At 44.0% G+C, this 25026-nt stretch overlaps 1 protein-coding gene across 3 annotated transcripts in view; it reads right to left on the minus strand.

Moving 5' to 3' along the window:
* Positions 1 to 25026, minus strand: part of LOC125720713 (follistatin-related protein 5-like) — a 96265-nt gene that overhangs the window by 44031 nt on the left and 27208 nt on the right. For all 3 annotated transcript variants that reach the window (XM_048996478.1, XM_048996479.1, XM_048996477.1), the window contains 3 exons: positions 21739 to 21987; positions 4261 to 4457; positions 1587 to 1701 (listed from right to left, as the gene is read on the minus strand). In XM_048996478.1, the coding sequence (XP_048852435.1) occupies positions 1587 to 1701; positions 4261 to 4457; positions 21739 to 21987 (561 nt within the window). The remainder of the gene's footprint in view (positions 1 to 1586; positions 1702 to 4260; positions 4458 to 21738; positions 21988 to 25026) is intronic.

The following is a 25026-nucleotide window of genomic DNA, read 5'->3' on the forward strand; positions in this document are numbered from 1 at the left end:
ATTTACAGTGAAGCCCCTTCCAGCCGATGAGCGTGAATTCGATCACACCTAGGAGCAACGTTAACTCCTCTCAAGAAATTGTTGCTCTTCAGCACTTGCCTCAAGGTCAATTTTACTTAAAACATATGGGCTGCATGTGATGAAATGCCACTGATGTAAAAAAAATAAATTGACATAATTGCCATGGTATGACATTTTGCAAACGACGACTTCGATTCAGTGAAGCACTATAATCCATCAATTCACCCTTGACAAAACTTTAATGAATAAGTGGGTGGAATTTACATTTTATTGCTTAGATAGTAGATGTGAATTTAAGTATCTAATATATGTTGGTGCAACAGGTATCAATAACTATTCACGCCTCCAAGGAGAAACGGCAGATCAAAATTCCCCAGAATGAGGGATTTTATGAGAATATGTATATGGGCTGTGATGGACTGGCATCCCATCCAGTGTTTACCCCAGCTGTGTGTCCTGTTCTGCTGAGGATAAGCCGCAAAGTCCCCCCCAGCCCCCTCCCCGTAGTAGATAAATAAACTGAAATAGCCTCGGAACAACAGCTCACCATTAAAGCAAAATATGAGGGAAAATATTTGCTTTAGGATTAATTAGACAACAGAATGGATGTTCAAAGGAGACGCGGAATAATTTACGATCCATCAGCGCTATCTGCAGTTCCCTTCAGTCTGCGGCTCTCGCCGAGAATCTGCCTTCGGAAGTCGGCATCTGGAAGGAATTAACGCCTCGCTGACAGTGACGAATGTCACCCTCACGAGCACATAAACACACGCAGTTCAGGCCCCAAGTTTCCCCGCTGTCTGAGAAGAAGGACTGTCAGATTTCGATTTTTAATCCTATCCAGCGACACCATCGTACAGAATTAAATATAACAAGGACTAGGGGGGAGGTGCAGTGGCTCAGTGGTTGGCAGTGATGCCTCACATCTCCAGTTTCTGGGGTTCAAACCAAATACTCTGGTCTCTCAAAGACATTTACTTAATTGTTTGGTATTCCTAAATTCCCCTCAGTACGTACCAATATTCTTTGTTTCTTCTAAATTCTAGGTGCTTATCCTGTGTGTGTGAGGGAGTGTGTGCCCCCACCTTGTGCCCTATACTGCCCGGGACCGACTTCAGCTAACCCCTCCCACAAATAAGCAGTTGGTAGATGGTTGGAATGGATGTGACTGTAAAATAATCAAATAAAATAAACATCCATCCATCCATCCATTTTCCAAACCGCTTATCCTACGGGGTCGCGGGGGATCCGGAGTAAACGTGAAGTAAACAAACCAAAAATCCATATTATGTCCATGAAGTTAAATCAACACTCTGTTGCTTAAATAAGTTCTTCCAGTTTATTCTACAGACTGGAATGGACAATTGTGACGTACCGGAATGATTGACTGAAACCTTATATGCCATATTCTCCCTGATTAACGTATAAAATGACCATGACACGTCTGAGGAATGATAAGACTAAGGTGGAGCCTCGGTATCGTGAGATCACGGTCATGGCGTCGTCAGACAACAGTTTGCGCTCAAGGCTAACAAACAGACGTTGGAGAAGAACGAGGCGCCTACCGAACGCTGTGAAGAATTCCTCCTTTGTCAAGCGCTCGTCGTCGTCGTCGTCGTGGTATTTGAGGAGATCAAAGAGGGTGCAGTCGGACAACTCCAACCCTTCCTGCCTGATGATCTGGAACGCAACGGGCAGCGACTCAAAGGCCTGCCTGCGAAACCTGCAACACTTACGTTCATGTGTGATGTTTTTTCTTTTTTAATAAAGCAAAGAAATCGCAGTGGCTACCGTGACAGTTAATAGAGGGGGGGGGGATAGGGAGGGGGGACAGGTCTAATAATGTGCATTCAAGTAAAGAAAGTAAAACACCAGCTGACGGTTTGCTACACTCCTTAAATTCAATAACCACAGTGCTTGGCCAGATGTGATGGTGGAAATTGCTCCCTATGAATGTATGAGTACTAGGCTGAATGCTGGAAGGTAAGATGGGATCTCACTTTGGGATGGATTTTGGATGCATGCTAGAGCTGTTGCTGTGCCTGGTTAGATATACTGATTCTTTTTCATTTTTCTTATCACTTGGACGGGATTTGTCACACATCTTTCCTTAACTGCCCCCATCCTGTCCGTCACATGTCATGTCTGACGAGTGTGTCCTGTTCATGGGGCCTGATGTGACGTATGATCAACATTTTGACCTTATGTAAATATTCAAGTGCTGTGCTTTTCTGGACAATCGATAACAAAATCGGCAGAATCTTCTGCTTTAGACAGCCGGGCTTGCAACCTCTACATGTGCTCAGGAGAAAGCTAATGCTAAGCGGTACCCGCTCTATGCTAACAACCTCTCCATGTGCTCAGGAGAAAGCTAATGCTAAGCGGTACCTACTCTATGCTAACAACCTCTCCATGTACTCAGGAGAAAGCTGATGCTAATGCTACACGGTACCCGCTCTATGCTAACAACCTCTCCATGTACTCAGGAGAAAGCTGATGCTAATGCTAGGTGATACACGCTCTATCCTAACGTCAGGGCGGCAGTAACGGATCGGAAGGTAAGTGGGGCACAGATGTATCCTGTGCCGGAATCTGGTGCATGTCAGAGTATCTACTGCAGATATGGACAACCACCCTCGTAACGCTTAGCGCATAGCACCAGTGCAGAGATTCAGCCAGGTTGCGAAGGACAAACAGAAAGTCATGCTATTGTTTGACTTGAAACTCTTAGAAAAACTGACGCTACCCTAGGGTTGCCAAATTTGGTCAGCTGGTTGGCATGAGATTTTCAATTTGAGACAAGTCTGCACACGCATGTACGTGTATGTACCAGTTTTGTTACCTTCTAAATAGTCCATAGGGTTTGTAAACTGCCCCGATGTTTTTGATGTAGCTAATTTTAGATTTATAATGAAATAATATAGATGTTGTGTGAGATTTCTTCCATGAGTATGAGAGTCTGAAAGTATGAGTATCATACCAGATGCATGAGAGCTGGCAACCCTGCGCTATAGTGATCGGCTGAAATTCCCCCCTTTGAAAACACATGTTGTACTACGCTGCAAGCATTCTGTAACATATGTTAGGGCTAAGGTCTGCTCTACTACCAACGATGGGAAATACCGTTTTAAACTTATTAATTGCCTTTTCAGCAAAGGGTCATCAGATCACATCCCCTTGTCTCTACGTTGGAAATGTTCTGCTGTGTTTCTCTGTTTGCTGTGTAGCTTCCTGTCCATTTGAAAATGTTACCTATTTTGTAACATTTGTTTGTTAACTATGCAAAAAAAATGTTTTTATTGCTTATATCATGTCTTTTCTGCTTTAGTCTCCCTTTGAAGCTGAAGCATTGTCTCAAGTGATCAATTTGCCTATGATACATTGTTGCAAACTCATCTCCGGTGATATAATGTAAATGAGCAATGTGTCGGGAATGAGAGAAGACATAGACTCTCATAAGGTTCCAACCATCAGCTATATACGACAGACCTATCATTCTGAGAGCTGGGGATATACTCCTTTAGCTTTCTGTGAATGCAGAGCCCATTTATGCATAATTACAGCTTTGTCTTATGCAATACAGTACAGAATTATCTGGCTCTATTTTTAGCCGTAATATTTGTGATTTATGTGGTTCGAGATGTCAAGTTGCATTATTTCAGGTTAGCAACCTGTAGCTTTTCCAGAAGACCGTCTACTCTCATCAGAACCACTGGAACCCTCAGCAAGACAGCTCTGGTTACCTGAGTGTACTTTAAATTTCATGCTTTGTTGGACACTAGCTGATGTAATTCTGAGATGTTCTGGTCATTATTGAAGTGACAGGCTAGTGTGTACAGTGTTTATCAACTATGATGAGCTGAAAAACTCTAAATTAAACCTTATATTAAGATCAGCATGCAGGTAGATGTTATCAGAGGTAAAGTGGGAAAATGTTTAATGATTGTAAGTGACAGGATGATGAAAGCATTATTCATTTCATGCATCTTCTGTGTGTTTATATTGTCGGTGGGTGAGTCAGAAGGATAGGGGCCCCACACTGCCAGGGTCACGGGTTCGATTCTAATCCAAGCCCTCTTTGCATAGAACAAATCCAAAATTGTTTGTCTGAAGTGGACTGATGTCACTAAAAGTCCTTTCAGTATGTGCCCTGTGATGGACCGATATGGGTTTATCTAGGTGTCCCACATGATAAACTGGAAACCCAAACAACAAAAGAATGTGTTTTCCTTGAATCACCTGTGATAACTCGTTGCTGTCCACCAGTTCATTGTTATCTGCGTCGAAGTCCTCAAACATGCTCTCCACCAGCTGTTTCCTCGATGTCATCGCGTCCTCGTTCCGCTGCCGTTTGCCCCTTCTCGTCTGCCTCTGCATCTGCAGGTCAAGGACCTTATTCCGCAGCTCCCTGTAGCCACTTGGCCTGCATTTATCATCTGCAGAATTAGCCAAATAAACAAGCCAGATTAGCTCGGAGGAGTACATTGGGGAATTATGCAGCTCTTCAACTGAGATTGTAGGGTTGTTGAAAAAAATAACATTTCACTGCTAGTCCTAATTAGGATATCCATGGTAGTTTTTATGTGAATAATTAACTCTGTGTAATACTTTGCAAAGTGTGTGTATTTCATATTGGATTTAATATTATTCAGGAACAAAAAAAATCTTATCCAAACATAATAAAACCACTTAAAATTATATCTAAACTTGATATTATTACAATTAAATGCACCTCAGTCAATGGCAAACATGACATTTAAATCATATTCACATTTTTACACTGTCAAAAAATTTTATATTTTAAAAGCATTTTAATGGCAGGAAATATTCTGCATGTTCCTATATTAGCAGACATCCGCTCCTTATTCTCACGTACTGTGCTCTTAAGGTTTAACACTTTGCATAAGGCTGTAAACTCAGAAAGCACAACAAATTGCACAACCATGAGGAAAAAGTGCAAAAAAATATATCTAACCAGTGACAATGGAGAATTACACAGCCATGTACTTTATGGCTTAAAAACGACTTTCTGGAGCAGGACGGAATTTTTTTATCGCCGGCATCAAGGCCGCTAACTCTTGCGGGAGTTTTATGGTGCCTTTCAGCTTATCGCAGCGGCCTAAACGAAAGTGCCCTGCAATGCATGGCAGCGAGAATGCAAAAGCAATGCTAGAGGCCGCAATAAAAAGAGCTTCAAGAGGGACCTTCCTCCTTCCTTTAAAACGACGCTTAACCAACAAACGTATATCCATCCATCCATTTTCCAAACCGCTTATCCTACTGGGTTGTGGGGGGTCCGGAGCCTATCCCGGAAGCAATGGGCACGAGGCAGAGAACAACCCAGGATGGGGGGCCAGCCCATCGCAGGGCACACTCACACACCATTCACTCACACATATGGGCAATTTAGCAAGTCCAATTAGCTTCAGCATGTTTTTGGACTGTGGGGGAACACCGGAGTACCCGGAGGAAACCGCACGACGACATGGGGAGAACATGCAAACTCCACACACATGTGACCCAGGCGGAGACTCGAACCCGGGTCCCAGAGGTGTGAGGCAACAGTGCTAACCACTGCACCACCATGCCGCCTCTCCATACGTATATCCAGCTACAAATTTATATAAAACTACCACATATGAAAGATCTGGTAATATACATATATACACACATACATATATGAAGACAAATCCTTGTAGATAATGTTACTATTATGTGTAAAGTGTTTCCCAACCCAGTCCTCGGGGAACCCCGGACAGTTCACCTTTTTGCTCCCTCCCAGCACCCAGCCAATAAGGAAATAACTGGTACAGGTGCGCTGGGAGCTGGAAGCAAAAACATGGACTGTCCGAGGTTCCTCGAGGATTGGGTTGGGAAACACTGTATTATTCTACCCTTCCTACTGCTACACTAATATGGATCACAGAGGCTTCCTGGAATCAGCCCAAGGAGACCCCGATGGGTAATCCACCACTACTACGCAGAGATATGTGGCTCAGCAGATTAGGCCTCTGTGCCTGTGATCGGAAGGTCATAGGTGTGAATCCCATCCTCAGCGGAATAGTCACACCACTCTTGGGCCTGTGAGGAAGGCCCTTAGCTCCCAGAAATGCTCCAGGGTCCCTTGATAAATGTGTTCAGACCCCAAGCTTTGTCCTCACCTGTGATGTCCGTGTCTTAAAGAAAAGCATGATGGCATATGTGAAAACGAAGACATTGCAATGTTCTTGTGGAAACAAAGGTTTGCTTCACATCTGCATATCTCTACCTTTTAGCTCCTCCCTCACCCTGGCTCATGTCCCCCTATTGGCTGTCGATTGCAGGAATAATCAGATTTATCTGGGGACAGCTAGGGAGAACAGCGCGCTGACAGTCCCTGATTGGTCTGTATAACTCCAGCATGATGTGTTCACTATAGGTCACACAGGACCATGTGTTAAACAGCCATACAAAACACAGACATAACGTAACAATTAATCTATCATGAGTTTATTATGTACATTTCAGGTCGTCTATACAAAACATGCCAGCCGTAACACACTATAAATTGTTTAGGACAAATCACAGTTTAAATTGTTTCGTCATGTTTACCTCAAAAATGTTTTGATAGCAACCACCATAAGTATAAAGCCATAAGTAATTTAGGACACTTTGACGTTTACCTGGCAGGAAATGTGCTAATACGTCGTGTTTAATGGCTCGGAAAGGCAGCGTTTTTGCCAATTTCCCCGCTTGCTTTAAATATTGCATTTAGCGGTGACCTTGTCCTTACAGCGCCTGCACTCACGCTGATGTAGCTGTTTGTTGGGCCACTGTGAAGGCCCTGATATAAATTATCATGAACTGGCTATAGGGGTGAGCCGGTCAAAGCTTACATTGATCATTAAATCCTTTCATTGATCAGTCTGATAGTGCCAGTGATAGAAAGTAATGTGTAAATGTCCTAGACTACCACAGAAAAGTATGTTTATGTTTGCAGAACTGTGATTTTGTGTCTTACAAAGTGTGTCTACTTGGCCATTTCAAAACCTCTCCCCCCCAGTACTGGTTGTAATATGCTCAGATATAACACAACCACTACCCTCATTTGACTATTCAGTAACCTCATTATGTTTATCAATTGTTTAAGTTAATTAAGTGAGCTGGTGGTAAATTTAGCAAATACCTGGAGTGACTGAGGTGCCCCCGATGAGAGGTTTGGGAGCTGAAGTGGTGATCTTATAACCATCCAGCAAGATGGATGGTTAGAAGACCAGTAACAGAACCAAAGAAATGTTTGTTACTTTTTGTTGTTACTTCAGGTATTGTTTAGCTGCCAAACATAACCCGAATTCACCTTTGACACTCAAGAAAAAGTTGTCAAACTAATTTGTATCATCCAGTTTCAAAACAAGGTCTCCTGGGATTTTTTTCACGGTTGCAGAGCTCATTTAAAATCATCCTCTGCAATAAGGCTTAACTTATTAATCCATTGCAGGGAATTTTCACTTGCTTCATTTCAGTGTACGGGGCTCTTATGCCAAAGAGTAAGATGCACAATGAATGCTTAAAGTGGTTTTACCGGAATTTAAATGTCCAAAAGGTCCAGAGGAGTGTTTCCTCGGTACTTTATGTCCCTCTGTTGGCAGATCCGCATGCTCATTGAAAAGCACGCCACACTGCAGCCCCTACGACAGGAGCATGTTGGCCCAGCGGCTGAGGGAATTGTCAATGCCCTCCTCGCCGCCTCTCCGAAGTTTGATATCCGATTAGCGGCCGTGTGTGGCAGAACACAGCAAGACACCATCCTTACTTAGTCATTCCTCACATCGCACCGCATAGATGGTAACCTGCTGGACGGCTGCCGTTTTCCGGCTACGCGGCGATAATTGCTGGCCATCGTTTAACATGGACAGCCTGTCCGGACTGTGGGGGGAGGCCAGAAAATACCCTGAGAAAAGTCTGGGGGGCGTGGAGCTGAATCCATACTGGCAGAGCCAGGGACAACCAATTCAAGACGTATTACTCTCTGGTTTAGGCTCGGGACCTACGTTTCACTTTGGTCATTATGTCCCGACCCAAGTTTATTAATTTGAACTATATACAGTATGTATGATCCATAAAACTTGCCCACCAGGGTGTTTGCAATAGAATTTGCCAACCAGAGGGTGGGGTAGGGGCAGTTTTACCCACATACTCTGCGACCCAGTGAAAATGGACCCACCAGTTGAGAGGCAGTGTTCCAATCCACCATCCTACCAACAGATTTTCTTCAGGTTTCCAGAAATAACTATGATGCGATTCTAACAGCAGAAAGAAAGCGATGCCGATTTCCAAATGGTCAACGACATGAACGCCGCAAAGGACCTACGCCGGTGTAAGATTCAGGCCGACAGCCATTCAGTCTTAAACGTCAATTATGAGTCTGAAAATGATCATCACTCAGATGTTAGCGCACTGGACAAAATTGTAGCTTTGTAACTGAAATGGAGGGAAAGATTAATGGATAAATGCCGGTTCTTCCATTCAAGGATTTTTAGAAGGTCTCCCAGTTCCCAAATGGTTCCAACGTCTAGGAATCGGTTTTCTACAGGGACGGGAAGCTTGCCGCTTTCGATTTGTCAGCCACGGGAAGCTTCACCCATTCCTCAAGCCGTCATGCCGTTCTCGTCGTCCCGCCACTGACACGGCTTGGCTACCCCAACCCCCCACCCCCCCGGGAAGAAGGAATATAAGAACCATCGCTCATATGATGAAAAATAAATAAACGCCAGCCTCCTGACAACCGTATGCAGCCGGCGCGCAATCGACAGCGACAAGGTCACTTTGGCGGACCGAACTTTCCACGATTCCTCTGTTTTTTCGGGTTGCATCCAGTCGAAAAAGTTTTCAGATTTATTCCCGCTTAACTAAAGAAATGCAGACGTTTCATTATTTGCATAAATCTGATATGCACCCTGGCATTATACAGCTGTACTACCTAAGAGTCATGAGCACGTGCGGACCAGACGGCAAGCATTTTAAAAATGCTAATCTTTGCTATGAACTTGCCTAATAAATTTGTAATCAATTTCTTGAGTGGGCGTTGCATCCCTTTGTTCTAGACGATAATGAAAAATGCACACTCCACGCGTCTCATTTCGCAAAATGATGCATTTTGCATTAGGCCCCGGATGCAAATGAATAACAAATAATGACAAGGTGCAGAAAGGCCATTGTTTTTAATTTGTGTTTGCACCGACCACTCTCTCTCTCTCTCTCTCTCTCTCTCTCTTTCTCTCTCTCTCTCTCTCTTGTTTTCTCTCCAGGAAGAATGAAAGCCTCAAATTATAAATGAGAGCTCGGCCCTAACAGTTCCAATAAGGCATTCGTCACACTGCAGAGAACGATCCAGAAGGTTGTACCACAGGTGAGCTCTCCCCCCCCCCCCCCCCCCCTCCCACCCCCGGAAGTCCTACTCTATTATTTATACACAGGAGGTCACCCGACAAAACCGAGGCTTCCATCTAACCATCGGCCTCCAGAAAAACATCCTGCAAGCCCACAGTAGACCAAGCTAGTGATGACAAACTTGGTTCCTCGAATAGGAGGGTCACGGACTGCAATCTTGAAGGATGGTCAGAGGGACTCTGGCGGCAGCGGCAGGTTGCCATGGCGACATGCCACCCCGCCCACTAATCTGACTCCCCCCCCCCCCCCTTTAAATGTCTGGCCACTGTGTTCAGACTGGTGAACACAAACAGATGCAAGCCTAATATATGGCCCATAGACATACTTTGCAGTCTGTAGAAGAGCAGCAGCTGGGGGCCAATCTACATCTCCAAGGAATGAGGTGCACTGGGAGCACAGCTGGCCCTTCGGGGCCAGGGATCACTGCACTTGGAAGCCCATTTCTATATCATCATCATAGGGTGTCCCTCAATTCCAAGAATGTGAAGATCACACTTGGGGTCTTGGCAAGACCGGTGTCGCTAACTTGCCTCCCGAGAATGAACTCGTGGCACAAAGAATCATGGGATTGGTCTCTTTCAGCAAGGACGCCACCGGTGAATCTTTGATATTTGGGGCAGGGCAACACCAACATCTGGGGATTTTTACCATCCTCGAGTATTTGTGTTATTAGTATTGGAACTGATCTTAGGCAATGGAAGATGACATAATACAGGTACACAAGTACGGTCAAGTATGCATATTGAGGAACACCCACAGACTTACTGTTCATAGCTGAGTGTTTGATCAAGCTTTTCGATCTGATCACCTTGCTCTGGGGCACAAATCCTCCCACTTACATGTGCACCATTCAAGGCAAATATTCAAGTAACCTGCTCGTTCAAAACAGGTGTTACTGTAGGTTAACACGCCTATAGCAGAAGGCAGTTTTCCCGTTTCGGTTTATTTGTTGATGGTTCACATTAAATATGCGAATATGGAGCAGAAATATCGCTTCAATAAACAAAACATCAGTGTAACGGCAATGATTTAATAATGCAGTTCCCTTTTCAATGGTTCTGAATTTTAATCTCACTTTTTAGTAAATCTGGTTAGAACCGTAGTTACTATAAAAAATGAACGTTTAATACAAGGAATATCTATTATAGGCCTAAAGCAAATATTACGTGTTTACCCCATCGGGGTTAATAAGATAAATAATGGAGGATTGAAGAATATCTACATCATTTATGGAAAGGTCTGCCCAATGTAAACAGAAAAATGACATCCAGCTGAGCGTTTATATCTGGGTATTTGCATTTGAACTCCATCCCCCGAATGCTTGGGGGCCACTTTACGGCTGGAGCGAAACCGTCAAACGGGGACTTTCTCTAGAAGACGGCGAAGTGGAGCGTGCCCGTGGCTTTCGGCTTGGCAGGACCTGGGAGGCATCGCTGCCAGGCTGCCAACCATAACTGGCTCTCCGAGGCTGTCCCCCGGCCAAATGCCGAGCCCGTTGCCACCCGCTGGACTTCAGCCAATTGGCCGCGGCCGGTTTGTGCGGCAGCATCGAAGTACCACAGCTTATCTCCATGCTAAATAAGCGAGACAGGCTTTGTTCTGCAGCTAAAGTCTTTGGGCGCCTTTTCATATTAAAATCTTTTCGCAGCTCCAGACATCTCCTTTGTGCTCAGGAGTTATCAGGTGAATAGTGGCTCCACTGCAGAACTGCTGATATCTGCCGGCGTATTGTACGGCGTCCTGATCGGCGATGATCGAGCCCTTCATAACGCTACAGCTCGGACTGAATGTCGGGAATCACATAAGAGATAAATACGGCTTTGGGATCGTTAGACGTTCGTTCCTGATCTCCGAACCAAAACTCGATCCTGACATTTTATCAAGGTTAAAATAAATATTTCACTTAAAGGGGAAATTTATATGAAATCAACCTGTTTGTTTGAATTAGAAACTGGAGAGGAATTACCCCCTTATGAGTAACAGATGTTTCCAAAGCATCAAACAGGTTTCACAGCAATCATTTTTTACCTGGAAAAGGGTTGGAAAAAGATTTTTAAAATCACAGGCTAGGAAATGTGGAAGAAATGAAAAAATACTTAGCATAATTAACAAAATTGCCAGCATATATGGACAAAGATTCAAGAACTCACATTTTACTCTAAAGTAAACATGCTTATGTTATAATTATGTACTTGTATAATTATGTTTGTAAGACGATGAAGTGTATGATATCAGCTGTTACAGTATACCAAATGACCTCTTACAGTGGACCAGATGACCCCTTACAATGGACCAGATGACGCCTTACAGTGGACCAGATGACCCCTTACAATGGACCCGATGACCTATTAAGGTGGGTCAGCATTTCTCCATTTTTCAGTCAGTGGTCGATGGCAGACTGTTGTTGGCAACGAATGCTTTCCCATCGCAGTTTTGACATGAAGGTACATATTTTCAGGAAATGTTCCCAGGTCCTCTCATAAAATATGGCAGGTAGTCAACGGGAAGAAAACTAATTTTTGCTATTAGTCGGAATTCTTAAGGAAAGACGCAGTACTAGACAAGCACGTGTAACCCTAAGTTAGGGCGGGAAAACAGGATAAAAACACCTTCGGAAACAGAATTGCCATGTTTCTGTTGCGGATTCGCCCAGCAAAGTGGTTAAAGAGAGACACTCTTACTCTTTATTGCATGTAAGTGGCCATATTCTAGTTTAAATCAGTTGTAATTGGTTATATTGCGATGGTTAAAATGGGACGTAACGGATTATTACAGTGCATTCCTGTACCTGTCTTGTGATTTGCAGTAATTCCACTATGCATGTTCCCGTGCCTGCTCTACCATTAAATTATGCAATTCATCTTGATTCATCTCTTCTTTTCACACCTAATATGATGCATACCTGTTTAGCAAACAATGAAACGTTACAATTGAAGCTCCATAAATTGTATAATGCACCCATATCAAATCTTTTTATCAAACTGCCGGTGAAATCATGTCAGCTCTCATCCGAGAGAAAGTTGCACAGACACATCAAGCAGACAGCAATCACTTTGATCATCATGTTTAGTATTCCTTAAATGCAGAGGCCTTAATTCGTCGTTAATTTTTTGCCATGCAAACTATTCTGCTCGAGAAGGATAGTTGAACAGCTATGTTTTTAGCAAGAATGGGACAATTTTGTGACCGATCTAATAAATTTCTAGCCAGTAGCATCATAATACATGCAATATTATTCAATACGAGGCTCTCATTAAATATTAAATTCCTATAAATTTGTCGTTATATTATAAGATACCAGAAGTGGAACCACAGCAACCCTGACCAGAGTAAGTGGATAGAAGATGGATGGATGGATGGATGGATGGATGGAAATTGAACTATAGTAATGTAATATCCAAATAATAAGTTACAGAATAAAGCACAAAAAATACCACAGCCATGAAGTTTACTAATGAAAACACAATGTAACCTAGTAACAAGATTGAGAGAATAAAAAAAAGTGTTGTATTCTGTTTCTGGGCAGCAATAAGGCAGTTTACCCAGCATGCCCCTGGACAGTAGCTGCATTTCCCACTTCGGCTCGAGAGGTTAACATCGTAACGTTTGTCCCCGAACTCAGTCAGGTCTCTGCCTCTGGCTCCCTAGTGAATGTGGCACCAAGCATCAACATGCCCATCAGGCAGCGATGCGGCACAATAAAGATTTTAATTATCTACATTGTTACATAATCATTGGATGGTTAATTTATAATACGATATATTTTATCTTGGGGAAAATAATGACCTCAACACAACCCTATGCTGGATGAATGGCTATGAAAAGCAGATGGAAAAGTGCCCTCTTTCAATTAATATTCATGTAGCATATAAATAATATGAAAGGATTGTTATATTTTTGAGTAACTGTATAAGACATAAATAAAAGTAAGGCTAGGAAGGGAAGTTACCGCTGTCATTGGTGGCTCTACAGTGCATTGAGCTGGCTGACATTAGCTTACCCTTGGGGGTTTCACGCAGTATTTATTTATATATAAAAATCAGAATATGTAAGGATACAGAATTAATGCCGCATAGGAAATTGATCTATGGGGGCACGGCATAGAAGCTAGAAAATTAACCGATATTCTCAATCAAGTCACACAGTTTAATGAAAAGTTTAATTTATCCCTAATTCCCACCAAAGTCCCCCGTTATTTGGGTCTGTTGTAGTTACATCTCGATTTGCTTTGTAATACCGTTCAGCAGTGAGCCGTCGTTTCTGAAGGTAAAGCTCCGAAGACCTGCGCTGGGGTTCCACATTCTTCGTAAAAACCCTTTGGAGTAATAGCACAATTGCGATTTGACTGTATGCAGGTATTACAGCTTTATTAAATAGAGTGCTTCTGTGCTTCGTTAAAAAAGACACAGCAGTTCTGTGCACGAGAAGCAGATTTTAAAAAATGAGGCCGGAACCATTACTGGTGGATTACAGTAACACCTAACAAGCAGCTAGAGAAATACTCTAACCCATACAGTACATCATGTTTTGGTCAGCAGGTGCTTTTATCCAAACTAACTCACAATTTTTGAGAAAGCAGGATCAGCCATTACTTGAGATAAGTGGGAGTTAAGGACCTTACTCAAAAGGCCCAACAGTGGAATCATTTGAGCGACCTTGGGATTCGAACAAACAACCTACTGATCACAGGCACAGAATCCTAACCCACTGAGCCAAACATACCCCACCTTAATGGGGTGGCTCTGAAACAGCAGAGCTAACCCCTGGACTTCCTTCAATCTATGGTATCTGACTCTGCAGAGGTCCCGGCATCCAGGGCGGCCGCGCGCCTCATGGCTGCGTTTCCTCTGAGTGCGATTATTTTCTGCCTCATTTCCACCGAAATGCTGATGTTCTGTGAAACATACTTGGCACTGTGTCATCTCTCCCTGTTTGTAGAGCCACATTTAGCAAGCAGATAATAGTCATGCTCAGAGAGATAGCATTTTAGCTATATACCGTCTATACTCTACTACTATTCAAAGGATATAGTAGAAAATGCTCCGTCATTATCTTCCAAGGCTCTTGAAAATATGACTTGATTTATTTTTGTACCTGAATTCTTTTTATTAATGGTGAAGAAATATCTGTTTAACCATAACAATTCTCCACCATTACAATAATTTCATGCTAAAAACGTAAGATATACAATTCAAATTGGCCATTAATCACCTGCCATTGACTCTCTACTTGTTTTGGTGAAGGCTTTCAGGAAAATGAGAATACAGTTTGATTTTAAATTGCTATTTAACATTTCTCTTTTCAGTTAATCTCTCATTTCTCTTCAGTTAATGACAGCACTTAAAATTATTATATGTGTTAACTTTTTTACCATAAAATTTTAGGGTACATGCAACTTTGGGCATGCAGTTTGCATCATTCAGTAATTAGATTTTATATTCAGCAATACCCAGCCATCTCATTCTGTATTCTGTCAAAACAAGTCTTTTCTTTCTCCTACTTTGTGTAATTGAAAAGTACTCAGTGACAATTCCTTTATGAGGGCTGGTCGACTGCACGGATCCGGTTAATGGGTTCCGGCCGGCATAATCAGATCAGCAGAGAGCTGAAGCGATGCCAAGGTCCCGGGGCAGCGGGAGAGAGGAGGCGCGGAAATATAGGAGGCGCCGTTTGCGGAGATGCCGGCGGGAATGTGCACAGTCAGCAAAGAGGGAGAGGCAGAGCCTTAAAGCTCACTGTAGGTCAATCCTTTCACCTTGTACCTCATTGACTGCACACACAGAACATGCGGAACATTTAGACATCAAAAGGACGCTGATCTCCTATTCAGAGGAGGCGGCAGCTTCGGGATCATATGACATCGACTACTGTGCATTCTACTGTTGACTTTTTTTTCTGTGTCAGTGCCCAAGCCCCTCCCCTCGGTCGACATCCCCTCAGAAGACGCGACCCCATCTTCCCTTTGCCAGTATCTGCCACTGGTCGATCCTACAAGCCCCTTACAGATCTTTCCATCTTTAAAGCACTTTCCAGATTTACCTCCCAATGGTATTACGTTGGGGCCGGCATGGTGGTGCAGTGGTTAGCATTGTTGCCTCACACCTCTGGGACCTGGGTTCGAGTCTCTACCTGGGTTACATGTGTGTGGAGTTTGCATGTTCTCCCCATGTCGTCGTGGGGTTTCCTCCGGGTACTCCGGTTTCCCCCCACAGTCCAAAAACATGCTGAGGCTAATTGGAGTTGCTAAATTGCCCATAGGAGTGCATGTGTGTGTGAATGGTGTGTGAATGGTGTGTGAGTGTGCCCTGCGATGGGCTGGCCCCCCCATCCTGGGTTGTTCCCTGCCTCGTGCCCATTGCTTCCAGGATAGGCTCCGGACCCCCCCCTGCGACCCAGTAGGATAAGCAGTTTGGAAAATGGATGGATGGATGGTATTACATTCTTCCTCTTAAGGAAAAACAATATATTGTACGAGGTCGTCATGAACGCATTTGATAACACAGCCCCCACTCCGTAACATACTTTATCGCATTTAATTACATATCGAATTTCACTATAACTCCCTACAATGTACACGAACAAAAAACATCCCCAAGTATCTTCGCTAAACATGTGACAAATCTGAGCTGCTTAATCGAGTGGAATATTTGTCCCGATTTCCTTTATATAGGTAGGACCAACCTAAATTAAATCACACCCTGGAGAGGAAGGGTCCCTATGCATTGGCTATACTCCTGGGAGCGTAATTAATGTTTAATATTTCATAACATTTCTATAAATATGGAGGGAGGACAGTGCTGGGCTGTGCGGACGGCTGTGGCGCCTTGAGTTAATCAGTGCCTTGTGGTCCAGTTCAAATGCGCACATTGATAATTTATTCCTCTCCGCTCGCTGAAGGAGCCGTGCCAGACAGCCGGACAGGTCTCAGAGCCCGGTGTTACAAAACGGAAACGGTGTGGCCATCTCATTCGGCTAATAACATAACACAACCCGAAAAGTCTAGCCGGCGCCGCCCCCCCCCGGTCTACGAAAATGGGTCAGAAGGTCACATGGGAGCTTATTTAACAAACCTGGTCCCCCAGCGGTGGAAAAGGTTAATATAATACAGAGGGCCATAAAAAAAAAAGAAGACTGGGGATTATGTGCTTCTATCACTCTCCGTCTCTTTAGGTAGTAGAGTAGGAACAAGCAGAGTTTACAGAGCCCGCATTGCTGTGGCCGCAGTTTAATGAACCCATCGCGTGGTTACATCTCGACACACATGCAGAGGCAGGAAGGGATCCGACTTTGCCCATCGCAAGAGCGACGGCTTCTATCCTTTTCTTCGCTTCACAAAAAGCAGGAGAACATAATTTACATACTTATGAGCTGGCTGCCTGTATCTAATGCACTCAGAGAAATAAGAGGAGGTTATATACTTATAGGTATAAGAGGAATACTAAGAGATCTTGTATTGGTGGATGTTTTATTTATTTCCTTTTATCCCAGAAGGTGCGAGGGAAGGGTTATGAGATATAGGCTGTCCCCTCCGTTTTCCATTTGCTGATATACGGAGCCTTTTAACAGAATATGACTTTGTTTGCGGTATAACTGATAATGTGAATACAACATTCTGCATATGTGACTGCTTTATTATAAGCATTTTGTCAGTGACTGTGATGTGGATATAGGGTTAGAATAAGGGGTTAGAAGATGATTTTGATGGATGGATGAATGGATGGATGAATGGATGGATGAATGGATGGAGGGATGGATGGATAAACATTTTGATAATTGCATAGAATGCCAGTGACATCCATCCTTATCACTTAAATCAGCCAGTACAGGATCACAAGAACTTTGAAGCACATTGCAGCAGTGTGGTATGTGTGAGATGCCACTACAGGGCATGCACCCCCCCCCCATACACACACACACACACACACACACACATATACACACACATTTGTACTGATATGTTTCTAGGGACTCTTCATTCATCTCTAGAGGGATAACCCTAATCCCAACTATGACAGTCTTAGCCCCTACCCAGCCCTAACCTTAACCATATGTAAACAAACTTTTTGTTTAGCTTTTATTGAGTGCGGTCGCTGATTTTTAAAAAAACCGAGCTTCCCCTTGTGGGGACCGAAAAGGTGGTCCCAACAACGTCAAAATCACAATATTATATTGTGAGGACATTTGGTCCCTAGAATGTAATATATACATAACCCACACTCAGATGCAGAGTCACACACAGGCATACACACATACTGTGGACTCTATATTGAACATCCATAACCATAGCCTTACTCTCCCAGCCCCACGCAGACACATGCAAACTCAACATACACTGATCCCAGGCAGATAATGAGCCAACATCCAGCACCCATGGGGCGAGTGCTGAACCCCCCCAACCCACCGTGTTGCCATGCAAAAGACAAAATACTTAAAAAATATACTACACAAAAAAAAAACTACACTGAAACACAGTCTATCCGCCCTGCACAGACTTAGCAAATTATCCACACCTAGGAGTATAATATTTAGATCTGGACAAGTACAAAAGCAAGGTGTAATTTTCCCACCTCCAAAGTCGAGGCGGAGATCCAGAGCACAGAAATGAACGGCTCAGAGGTACGAGGGCAGATCTCGCCACATGTGGCCGCTGCGAAAATGCCCTCCTGCATCAGCAGAATTCTTATTTGTTGTGGGTATGAACAAAGAGGTGAAATACATTTTCTTTCAATCTATAACTGTGATGGTGGACTGTGATTGCTTGACAAAGACCTTCCTGGGGGCCCTCAGACTATCTCTTCTGGAATAAAAGGAGCCGTACTTTCATAGCTATCTGCAAAAGCAGGTCACATTCTGCACACTTTTTCTTTTTTCTTGCATTTATTTTTCCTCATACATGATGAGTTTCATTCTGAAGCGATGAGAAAAGAGCGCTCTTTTAACAGCTAGCTAAACTCACAGTCCACGTTTGTCCTTTGACGATTACTTATTAAATTAACGTACATTATTTAAGCGCGTTAGGTGTTACCGCCACACAAGACAAAAGAGGGCAGGGTGAGATAGCCGATGTTGTGGGGGAGCCGTGGTGCTCAACATCGCTCAAACCACGCCCCCTGTTGGCGGCAAATAGTCACTACACTAAAGGGGCCCCGAAATGACTCTGAGTGGCACCCCAGGAATAACCAACCCGCCCCTGATGCATGGAGTCTACAGACCGATGATACGGAATGACTCCACGGATCAAAGACGCCCCTAACATCCCAACAGCAGGACAGTGCAGGAAACATCTCTGCCTCTCAAGTGGAGGAACAAACCGGGCTGGTGGACTCTGTTTTCCTTAAAGCCACTGTCAGCCCTAACGGCCTCTTCACTGGGACCCTCAAACGAAGCCTCTCGGCCCATTCCCTGGACGACACCACGCAATCACAGAGACGTTTGACCTAGAAGCACCCATGATGGGGGGGGGGGGGGGGGGGGGAGTGACTCCCTCCAGCTCCAGGACTTATTCGCTATGCCCCCATTATAATAATTACGTGCCCAAGGCTGCGTTTCACTCCGAGAGGAGCTTCCACCTGTCACAATGCAGAAAGCATTAATCACCATGATCTATAGGAAGAGGCCAGATATAATTTGTCCTTTGGCGTTTTGTAAAGTGCACTAATGGGAATAAACATAGCCACAGGTGAAAGATGAGAGCAGTCTTCATATCAGTGATATATGCTTCCTTAATGGCACGAGGAGCCAAACCAGTCTCAATACGACCAAATGAAAGACCTTTGCATTTTTTTCCCATAATGCTTTTCACATATCTTGACCCCGGCGGCTGCTAACACTGTAGCTAATGTTTTAAGAATGCGACTCCCTGAGTGTCAGCTTTAAGCATCGTAGTTTTGCGTGTTCTTGCTATAAGGAGGCACGATAATCCCTTGCCAACTCTTTCCCTACAAAGCCAGCTCAACATGTCATCATCGATAACACCCAACCTACTCCTCGCTGAAGGCTCCGGACTCAAGAAAACCAGGGCAACCAACAAAACATAGCTGCAATTAGGAAAACGGGGGGGGGGGGGGGGGGGGGGGGGTCAAAATACCCTTGAGCTGATATGCTGCTGTATCAAAATTCCTGATGCATAGAAAGTGGCTGTTTAGCATTCCGGAATCTGACAGTTAATTTTCTGTTGTTAGGTCTATTGATTGCCTCTCAGAAATCCGCCTGATAGACGCCATCGCCGTCCTGCACGGAGTGAGCCGTTGTTCACCGTTTAATTTTTTTTCTGCAGCATCTAATCTTTAATCAGACACTAAACGGCGGTGGGGAAATCGACACATTCTCCCATTCCTTAATGAACACCTTCCATCAGATTTTTTTTTAATCGCGTTTCGTTTGTCAGTAATGAATGAAGGCTGTCAAGTCACAAAACAGGTAAAAATAACTGTTCGGGGTTGCTGTCATCATCGTATCCCTGTTTACGAAACAATGTGTTTACGGCATAAATAGCAGAGCAGACTTTGAACCTGAGATGTGCCTGAAAGCCAATTAGCAATTAAATATGCATTCTGAATAACTACATGAAAACAACTCTTTTTTGTCAAACGATGCTTTTATTTCTGCAGCCTAGTAAACTAATGAATTATCCTCAAAGAAGCTACGTGACGGTTTCTTAGGGTTACGGTATGATACCAAGAAACCACATGAGACTATGTTTCCTTTATTATCCTGCGCATGAACGAGCTCAGCGTTTCTCAATCCGGTCCTCGGAGACCCCAGACGGTCCAGGTTTTTGCTCCCTCCCAGCTCCCTGCCAGACATTTCACATTTTTGCTGCCTCTCAGCTCCTATGCTGGAGCTGGGAATGAGCAAAAATGTGGACTGTTTGAGGGTCCCTGGGGACCGGGTTGAGAAACACTGAACTACATCCATTTCAACACTTCTTCAGTAAGTCCCTGATCCCGAAAAGTGACAAAAACAACAACAAAAACTCCATATATATATATTTTTTTTTTGTACTCAACAGCTCCTCATTCTCTGTTAAAGCTCCTTACTCACAAAAGAAATGTTCTCCCTATTTTCTCACATTTTCTGTAGGTTTAGCACCATCAGAAGCAGAAATAACAGAGGCTTTCATTAATCAAAAGGCTTTTGTGTTTTTATTGAGTGCAGGCATTCAGAATCGATGTGGATCCTCTCCAGATGACTGGCTTACACTCATTTACAGTCTAAAGTGGACCCAGCTGCCATTTCTGCTTGCGCCTGTAAGGTTTTTCTGTGTTTTGGTCCTAGCAAGAGGCCACATTGTTAAGCGACCTTAAAGAAACTCTCCTCGGGACTGGGCCTTATCCCTGTGAGAAGCAGAATCGTGGCCCAGATTCTTCAGACGCAGGTCTCAGTAAAATAATCCAGCGCTAAGGACGCCAGCAAAGGTCTCAAACAACCGCTTTGTGCAGCTTAGCTACCTATACATATTACAATACTCAGATATTAAACACTCAGCCCATTGGGGGCCTTATGCTAATGCGATCATTTCAGGGTAAATATTTAATTCTGGGCACCACTCATCAAACATACAGCACCATTAAATGAAAGCTGTCAGAAAGTGTGCTGTACTGGGCTGCAGCCTCATAACTACGACAATCTGTTTCCATCTGCAGTTACTGCCTGGTGCACCATCCCAGGGGTCTCCAACGCCAGTCCAGTAAGTTTTCTATGCTACCTGGCTTCTGATGAGTTCCTGGTATTTACCTGATAACAGGTGTGGGTCGTCAAAAACCCGGCAGGATAGAAAACCTACTGGATAGTAGCTCTGTAGGACTGGAGTTGGAGATCCCTGCACTACAGGATTGAGAGGAACCAGTCTTATGACTGGTGCTCATGTGGAACAGTTATTTTGTAAATAAAGCAGTAAAATTATTGACCGACCGACCATCCATCCATCCATCCATCCATCCATCCATCCATCCATCCATCCATCCATCCATCCATCCCAGAATGCACAGAGTAAAAGTCAGGGTAATCCAGAATGGGATGATCTTCTTCATCATCGTTATTTCTTTTATACTAAAAAAAAGATTGAGTGGGGGGGGGGGGGGGGGTTGTCTACCACACTTTATTAGAACTACATACATAACTCAACCGTAATACATGGTCAAACAGTCAATGGACTCAATTTCCCATAATGCACTGCAAACAGCAACTACAGTAGATCATCATGCGCAACAACCGTTATCATCACCTCCATCGCTGTCATTATTATTGACCATGATTTGATGCGCCACATCCCTTCGTTACACCTACCTTTGTAGAAGCACTCCTCGCCGTGCACCACGGAGATCCTAAGCTTCTTCAGGCAGGCGGCGCGGTGCAACTCGCAGTGGTTCTCGTAGAGGCTGCCGTCGGAGCCGCACACGGGCTTGTAATGCGGCCTGCAGTGCCTCATGCACGCGCATTCTCCCCGGCCCGTCTCACGGTCCACGACGCAGTGCCTTCCCAGGCCACAGTATTTATGTTCGCAGGGTCCCCGGTGTCCGTCGTGCTCCAGAGATCCTGGAACAACAAGCTGTAATTATGGGGGGTTCCCTGTTGATAATGGACACATTTAATTACATTTTTATTTATTTAGCAGACGCCTTTAAGCACAAAACTAAGGAAGCAGAGTCAGAGTTACATATCTACAGAGTGTTTTTTTTTTTTTTTTTACATGCTTTTATGCAAAGTAACATACATTTTTTTGGAAAAAACATTGTTTTACCAGATGGTCCATCAATCTGCTGACAGTGGGATTTGAACCAGCAACCTTCCAAGCACAACAGCCTAACCTGCTGAACCACACACCATCTCTACAGCACAATACTTATGAGGCCAGACTTAAAACTAAATCCAGTACACGGTCGTAGTGAGCCTGGAGCCTATTCCAAAACGTGCGCTCATGAGAGTTTTACTTACACAAAAAACATTCTAAGGGCAGAATGAAAAATGATTGGTTCAGAGAGATAACCAATCAAATTGAAGAGGAGCTGGGAGGAAGCAAGTAGAGGAGGTGGGAACAAACGATCAGATGCCTTGGTCCCGCCTCCTCCAGTTGCTCCTCTACAATCTGACTGGTTATCTCTCGGAACCAGTCATTTTCCATTAGAACATTTTTGTGTGAGTAAAACTCCCACGGGCAAGAAATGTGAGCAAGAGGGCACCCAGGACGGGCTGCCAGTCCATCTCAGGACCCAAACACTCACACGCACAATGGACATTTTAGCAGTTTCTGGTAGTCCTGATGACTAATGCTACACATGTTCTCCAGATTGTATCTGTGCCTTAAGCTGCTGCCCTTTGCATGGCATTTAACGGTGGCTGGTGTTCACACATGCCATCTTTGTACGCGGCTGTAAACACAGGTGTTTTAAGACCTGGAAATTTAGGTTGCTGAATGGCCCCACATAAAACCACAGCTCAGCCTCGAACAGAGAATGCTGTGCAGTATATTTCTGTAACGTGTTCGTATTTCTGGAAGGCAGAGCAAAATTAAACCATGATAGAGGTGCACAAACAATATGCAATATTTCCATAATTAGATAAGAGATAAGAATGTAAATTTTAGAAAGTTATTGTTACAGGTAGAGTCCATTTTTTTAAATAAATGCCATATAATCTTTGCATATCGAATAGTGCAATATCTACAGTGCTGAAAACAAAACAGAGTAACATATTTGCTGAAACTCATCTCTTATCAGGTCAGGTCAGGTTGGGGGGCACGCACTGGTAAACACATGACGGAACACCTTGGGATCCCGGTTGATGACCCCCCCCAGGCTGACATGCGGTCCAGTCCCACCCTACGGAAATGGTCGTCTATGTGCTGCAGCCAGGTGTTACGTGGGCGTCCTGGTCCGGCCGCTTGGGTCCTCAGCAACTGACGTTCCCTCACAATGCAGGTAACGTACCTCATTCAGGACTCCCTTGAACAGCCGCTTGTTCGACACTAAGGCGAAATTAGCGGTAGCCAAGGATTCTCTAAAGAGACACGGTACGAACGGAGTCCAGTCTTCGTCTCAGGTCACTGGATACCGTCCATGTCTCGCAGCCATATAGCAAGACAGTGAGCACCAGGATTCGGACCTTCATCCTCTCGGGAGCACCAAACACCCCCCCCCCCCATGTTCTCCCAATCCATCTACTGACTTCATAGGAAGAGTCACCACAGACATGAATGTCGCTGCCAAGGTAAGTCGACCTCTCGACAAGGATGACATTCTCTCCGCAGACAGACACACTGCTGATGGCAACAGGTCATTAAAGGCCCGAATCTTGGTTTTTATCCAGGACACTCGCAAGCCCAGACACTCAGACTCCTCGCTCAGTCTCCAGAGAGCCCCGATCAGAGCCCCCGCTGACTCCGCGAAGATCACAGCATCGTCGGCAAAGTCAAGATCAGTGAATCTTTCTTCACCAACAGATGCCCACCAGCCACAACCCTGCCCGGTACCAAGTCCACGCAAGTAAGAACACAAACCCCAGAATCAACTGGGAAAAATGCAGAGGTTTGGCCCACACTCTGCACAGCCCTACAGTAGCAGTGCACTGGACCATGGCGTCCAGCAACTCTGGGAGGCTCCTGTGAAGTATTTCATTTTTTCCCCTTGAAAACAAAGAACTGTGGGATCTCTTGTCTTCAAGAAAAAAAAAAAACATTAAATACCTAGACAACAAAAGCGCTGTTTCAGGGACTTTCCAATTCAGAGCATTCCTCATGCACAGAGGCTAGGTTACAAAGTCACCCAGAACATTCTCCTGACTGCCTGTCACCTCGCCAGTGCGCTGACTGTATTATACTGAGTGCTGCACATGCGGCACAGTCATACATTCAGATATTTCATATTCAATACATAATTATATTTTCTTCTAGTTGGAATTTCACATTTCTGCGGTTTTTCTAAGCCTGAGGACATGAACCCGAAGACACACATAACTATGGCCCTGAATACTGATTCTGAGGTACTACTACTACTATACTACAACTGCTACTATTAATATGACGACTACTACAACTAATACAGCAACAACTACTGTTACTACTACTAATGCAAAACAACTACTACTACTATTAATATGATGACTACTATTAATACTAATACGACAACTACTACTACTACTACTAATACACCAGCTACTGGTACTAATTTGACTATTACTAATACAACTATTCAGGGGCGCTGCTAAGGATTTTGGGCCCCATGAAAAGAATCTTGACAGGGCCCCCAACACAGTTTATTGGGGGCTTCTCTGGGCCCCCTCTTAGTCATGGGCCCCGAGAATCGTCATCGTTTACCCCCCCCTTTACAGCGCCCCTGCAACTATTACTACTACTACTGCTACAATAATAATAATAATAATCATCATCATACAGTTAAATAAATATATTTCTTGAACTGGATATAGATGTTATTTTAAAATTAATACAATGAGCTACAATGAGACTGTATTTAATACAAGTCTTGGGTGACGAACCAGGCATGTGTATAAGAAAGGCAATCGTACAATAAAACATGTGTCCCTTAATTAATATTATTTTCTTCCATGTTCCCTGCCTAT

The sequence above is a fragment of the Brienomyrus brachyistius genome, chromosome 25, assembly GCF_023856365.1.
Source record: "Brienomyrus brachyistius isolate T26 chromosome 25, BBRACH_0.4, whole genome shotgun sequence".
Classification (NCBI taxonomy): Eukaryota; Metazoa; Chordata; class Actinopteri; order Osteoglossiformes; family Mormyridae; genus Brienomyrus; species Brienomyrus brachyistius.